General features: G+C 41.4%; 1 protein-coding gene across 11 annotated transcripts in view; it reads left to right on the plus strand.

The window, feature by feature from the left end:
• The window catches only part of camta1a (calmodulin binding transcription activator 1a), a 275,394-nt gene extending 271,255 nt beyond the window's left edge, over positions 1-4,139 (plus strand). For 3 of the 11 annotated variants that reach the window (XM_068596788.1, XM_068596796.1, XM_068596792.1), the window contains 4 exons: positions 55-75; positions 211-410; positions 1,141-1,215; positions 1,602-1,857. In XM_068596788.1, the coding sequence (XP_068452889.1) occupies positions 55-75; positions 211-410; positions 1,141-1,215; positions 1,602-1,758 (453 nt within the window). In that variant the 3' untranslated portion in view covers positions 1,759-1,857. Of the gene's footprint in view, positions 1-54; positions 76-210; positions 411-1,140; positions 1,216-1,601; positions 1,858-3,845 lie in introns of those variants that run through there. The other 8 variants (XM_068596789.1, XM_068596800.1, XM_068596799.1 and 5 more) reach the window with 7 other exon arrangements.
• Positions 4,140-6,000: the final 1,861 nt, after the last annotated feature.

Here is a 6,000-nt window from a genome sequence, read left to right on the forward strand (position 1 = left end):
GGATAGTGTATGTTAGTCCATAATTTACAATATTTTCCCTTTTCTGTTTGCAAGCTAACATGGATAGCCTTGAAGGTAAACATTTTTCACTACCAGAAGCTAAATTAATTGCCAAACTTTATTCTTCTACCACAGCGTGAACCCTTGTAGCACTATTAGCGGTATTCGCACCCGTCAAGGCGTGACACGTTGTCTTGTTCTCGTTGGCAGTATGCACTTTATAAGAAGATGACGCAGGCCGCCATCCTTATCCAGAGTAAATTCCGCAGCTACCACGAACAGAAGAAGTTTCAGCAGAGCAGGAGGGCCGCCGTGCTCATTCAGCAATACTACCGCAGCTACAAGGAGTTTGGCAGGCTGAAGCCGCACCACCGCGGGGCTGCTGCTGCCCTGGTGCAGCACAAACTGAGGTAGACACACACACATGCTGTCAGCCGCGTACTGGAATACACTAATCCTGCTCAATACGGCGGGATTATGAAGCGTCAATCTTCAAAATGATGTGCATGGAGTGGATGAAGAACAACTGAAATTAGTTATTTACTGTATGCACAGACTGTGAACACTTCAGGTTATGCATTTCCTTCGTTTATTACTTATGTTTTGGAATAGGACCCTCCATTTAAAAAAAATATATATTTTATTTTTATTTTGAAATATTGATAGACACATAACATAGCAAACGTTCAACTGACACTTTCATTGTTTTCTGTCTTTTTCCTGACATATACAAACACCCCCCACCCACCCCAAATGTACAGGAAAATAAATACATAAAAATGAATAAAAAGAGGTCACCTCATATCTCCGGTACATCTGCACGTAGACATACACCTGCTTCACTCTGCAGCAAACAGTCATCACATCTCGGCCAATAGGCAGAGACCAGAGCGCCCAAATTATTGCCTATCTAACAGTCAGATTAATACATGAATAAAAGAAACAGACAGGAAAAAAACTGTTATGTCTGTTGTGCGCCTAATGATTGAGGGACTATACCAACAGACACTGCGAGGAGGCATCAGGACCCTCCATTTCTATACTGAAATGAGACATATTGCGACTTAAATTCCTATAAACAGATGTGTAGCTTTTGCTCTGCAAACAGTGAGACGTTCTCCTCTTTCTGGTGTTCCACAGAGGCAGTCTGCTCACAAAGAGGCAGGATCAAGCTGCCAGGAAGATCATGAGGTTCCTGCGCCGCTGCCGCCACAGGTAGACCCTCGACACCGGCTCGCACATGCACTAACGTAGTCGCATACATACGCACACAACTTGACATCGGCTAGATACAACTTCTCATCCAGACGTAATGCACCGGTCGGTTCATGGTTTAAATGAATAAAATCCCTCTGAGCTAATCGGTAAGACTCCGTAGAAACTTCCATAACCGTGTCCGTCTCTCTTCTTTTTACTCGGTGTTATGTGTTTGAATTGTTTTTGTTGGACAAACTGGGTGGTGACACCTAAGCTCCACCCTCTTCCCTTCCCCCCTCCCCTTCACTGTATTTGGCCCCACCCCCACCTGTCCTCGCCCCCTCCCTCACAGTGCCTACTGTGTGCTAATAGCTGTCTGGTATTGTTTTGCTGTTTATGCCAAGCCCCTTGATGGACCATAGACTGTTCAAGCGGGTGAGTGCAGCCTCAGCAACTCAGTTCGTGCCTCCCTTTCTCTCTCTCTCTCACGCTCTATCTCTTTTTCTCTGTTATTCCTCTTTCTCCCCCTTATCTCCCTCTCTGTCTCTCACTCTTCAATAATACAATTATCTCCTCCTGAGGTCTCTCCCACTTTGCGTTCTCTTCCTCCTTCCCTCACCTTCATTTTCTCCTTTTCTCTCTCTCTCTCTCTCTCTCTCTCTCTCTTTCTCTCTCTCTCCCATCCCTCCACCCCACCCTACCTTCTTCTCCATCACTGTTGCTTGATGCCTGCTTGCATGAAGGCTGCCAAACTGGAGCCACAGGTGGACTGAGAAGCTCAGATTAAAAGCAGAAACCTTGAACTAACAAATTGCTTCTGAATGACAATATCACTGCAACACTTAACAGACTCTTCTCTGACTCTCTTTGTCTCTGTCTTTCTCTCCTCGGGAATTACTTTTTGTTCATATTGTTTTGTTTTTCTTTTGTGTGGTTATGCAGATAGCCAGTTTGAGAGAACGGGAAGCTTTTTTTTTCTTTTTTTTCAATCCTGTTTTTTATTCTGTTGCATGTCAAGTGGTGACAACTCTGAGCCTTGCTCTTCTACCTATAGGCATGCTGTGGGCCTGCTGTTTCTCAAGTAGTTGTCTGTCTGTCTCACTGGCTGTGTGTCCTGTTTCTAGCCACTCGACAGACTGCGAGAGGGACCCGACACCCTCCAATGTCCATGAACTAAAACTGTGTCGAACTGTTGAATGTGTTATGCCCACTGGTTTATTCAAAATAATACAACGCAAAAAGAAATAGATACACCTGAACTGCAAACATCTCGGAACAACATATATTGAGCATTTGAGTAGTTTCACAAACCTTTAACCTCCTTTGCTGTTGACATTCATATTTCATGTTTTTACTCCCTTCCGCGTCCGCTGTGTGTGTATATATATATATATATATATATATATATATATATATATATATATATATATATATATATATATATACTGTCCTAAAATAGGGCGCCGGGCTTTTGGAGCAGGTGAGATTGTTGATGTAACCGCCTCTTATGGCTCGTCTGCTGGACCAGGATATGGGTTAGGAAGCTGCGACAGCATATAGGTCACAGAACAAAAACAATAGGTTCCTCCATCCCTTTGGGACTGAAACACACAGAGCTTTAATGGATTCTTGCCTCGAGGGAGTACTGTAGCTCGGCATTGAGAGGACCCAACACACACACACACACTGTATCTAACCCTGTATCTACACAGTCGTCCATTTTTCCACACATAAATGCTGCAGTAGGTACCTTCTGCTAAGAATAAGATAATAAGGGCAAACCCCATTACATGATGGCGGTTGATGAGATGAAATCAATTGTTCCATGTAAAAGCGTACGGCGCGCTAGCTATCCGTGTTTTGCTCGTACACTTGAGACGCGTGTCTCTTCTGTGAACCCAGCGTCTGGTGGTTTTCTTTTGTGAGCTGCCAGACAATGCATTCATGAAGACTTTTGAAAAAGGACTCGTTTTTTTTTTTCTTTCCTCCCCATAAACAGAGAATTTTTTTTCTCAGCCTTGAGTGATGCGTTTGGAAATGGCTCTTAGCCCTTTTTGTGTTTTTTTATATGTGGAAGTGACCTCGACCCAGTCCTATAAAAATGTAGTGCAGCGATGAATGCTTTTCATCATTAAATAGCTCGATTTCAATTTTTTGAAGGACATTTTCTAAATTACAATTACCATCTTGATTTTCAATAATCACAGGAGTAGCCGCCTCACATTGCGTGTCCCGTTCTGTATTTAGAGGTAAAAAGGTGTTTCAGGGTGTCACTTTGAAATGAGTAGGATTAACTCAAGTGATAAATGCAATTATAGTGTTCATGATATTGTTCCCATATTGTGTTGGGACCCTTCAAAATGAAATGCATGACAAGATGTCTTGTATCCATTGTGCCACAAAAGTGCATTTAATCCTAATTGTGATAGATTAACACGCTGATGATTCTGTAATTGTGCTATAATTATGTCAATGTTCAATTCACCTTCCTTTCCCCAGCCAGGAGTCGTTCCTGAGGATCCGGGCCGACGCGACGGTGTCCGGCCGAACAGTGTGATTCTGTTCGGCTCGTCCTGACGCGCTTGTTACTCGACACCCATGTTGTCGACGTTGTTTTCACAGGCCCTTGTCTCTCTCTTGTGTTCCAGGGTGAAAGAATTGAAAAGGGCCAGGGAACATGAGACCCCTCAGAAGAGCCCCCTAGCGATGTGACATCACTCTCCTGACTCCTCCTTTTTCTTTTTTGTTTGTACCCGAGACATTTTACAAGAGAAATGGGAGAAGAAGAAAAAAAACATCAATGCAAGCACTGCGATTATTATTACTACTGCAGTGTTACTGGTTCAACTACTATTATATGTACAACAGCATTTTTTCACATATCTATTCTTTCCACTGACTTGATTTTTGGTCGGAGAGTGGCAACTTTGGGATTATAAACTAAAAGGGTTGGGTTGGGAGGGGGGGAGGGAGGGGGGTGCAGAACATTTGCTTCATGGCATTTCTTTGCACTTTTTTTCCATGGATTGCTTTGTCTTTTTTTTTTGTTTTTTTTTGTGGAATACGAAGAGGTCTTGGACGGTTAAAGAGGCGAACGCAGGACATGCCTGAGGAGGTCTGTCGACCAGGAGGACCTCGAGACGTAGATCAAGGCTTCTGCAGAGGATCTCAGAGGATAGGGAGACCGCGCAGAAAAAACACTCTGGGCTCTAATTGTGTTTTAAGTGACCAATCAATTCATTTGAGGAAGGACTTTTTTTGTTTTTACCAAATATATTGGTCACCCACTTCTATCCACTGCTGTAGATGATATGATATTCAATTTAGCGCAACAATTCCTGCTGTCCCACTGTGCTCTACCCCACCATTCTGCCCACACGGGTGGAGCTACTAATTGAATGTAGCCGGTTTAACCATGCAGAAGCAGATGGGGGATAAAATATAATTTGTTTCGCCATTTCTTTTAAAAAAAAAAAAAAATAAGAAAACCTATGCTTTATGGTATATATTGTCACTTTATTACTTGAATTTGTTCCATACTGTCCAATGTATTTGTTCCATCATGTCCAATGTAATGGTGATCTGTATCTTCAGACTCTATGTTGTTGAATCCTACCAAGAAAAAAAATGCATGACTTCTTGGCAAGAAAAGTCTTCGCTTGTGTGCTTACGGTCTAGTCTTTCAGCTTATCCTCTGGTTTTCTTTTTTGTTTCCATCTTATCTCCCCCCCCCTCTCCCTCCTCCATGAGTTCTGTCATCTCAGTAATGAAGCTATCCCCCGTATCGTCCCCGTTTCTTTTGGTTTTGCTTCGTTCAGTCGATTGATCCTCTGAAACCGAACAAGAGAAAAGAACTTGCCTATTTTGTGTTGTAATGGTTATGGTCATGCAGTTTATTACTGTTCTTTTTAAATGAACTTCAGAGCCTGTGAGGGCTTTTGAGGGGAAGATCACATACATTGCCTTGACGTCTTAGAGATTCTTTGAGGGGTCCCTAAGCTTGTCCCAAAATAGGGGTTTGACAAATCCATATTTTTGACAATTGAGCGATTTCTGTATATAAAGAAGGCTGGAAGTACGTAGGAAAAAAACATTTACCCAAAGGGGATTGTATTTTAGAAATATATTATTTTATTCATTAAAAATGGGTCAAAAACAGGTACGAGACAAAAACAGAATATTTGTATAGTTTTGTTTGAATGCCTAAGAAGTATGGTTGTATTGTTTGTATATAGTGTAAATACCTGGGATAAAAATGAGCTATGTGCATGAAAAGTATGAACAGAGTCAAAAAGGGAAAAAAAAACAACAAAAGCAGTAGTGGCTATGCTCTGTAAAATTAAAACTATTTCACTATTAGAGTATTTTATTTTATTTTGATTGTTCTTGAGAAGAACATTTTGCTAAAGCATGATATTATTGCAATATAAAAAGTACAAAAAAATACTGTATTTAGAGTTAGGAGATGTCTGCATTATCATAAAACAAGTATGGTTATGTTTACAGTTTTTTTTTATTATTATTTGTTTGTTTTGGGCTACCAAGAATCTTTTGCCAATGGTGCCAAGGTATGTGAATGCTATATAGCTTAAGAAGAGAATTAAGTTAAATTTTGCAGAACAGATAATCATACAGTGAAATACACACTAGCACTGAAGACCAGGAGATCACGAGTGGTCGAGGATCACGAGAACAATAAAGGTACACAGATCGCAGAGGGAGTTCAGCAGAATGCATTGAAGTCTGTCACGTCTCCACCATTCCCACAGATAACTGAAGCATTTGACCATCACCGAATACACA

The sequence above is a fragment of the Clinocottus analis genome, unplaced genomic scaffold (genome assembly GCF_023055335.1).
Source record: "Clinocottus analis isolate CAN_PGR_092001 unplaced genomic scaffold, fCliAna1.0.p SCAF_4, whole genome shotgun sequence".
Classification (NCBI taxonomy): Eukaryota; Metazoa; Chordata; class Actinopteri; order Perciformes; family Cottidae; genus Clinocottus; species Clinocottus analis.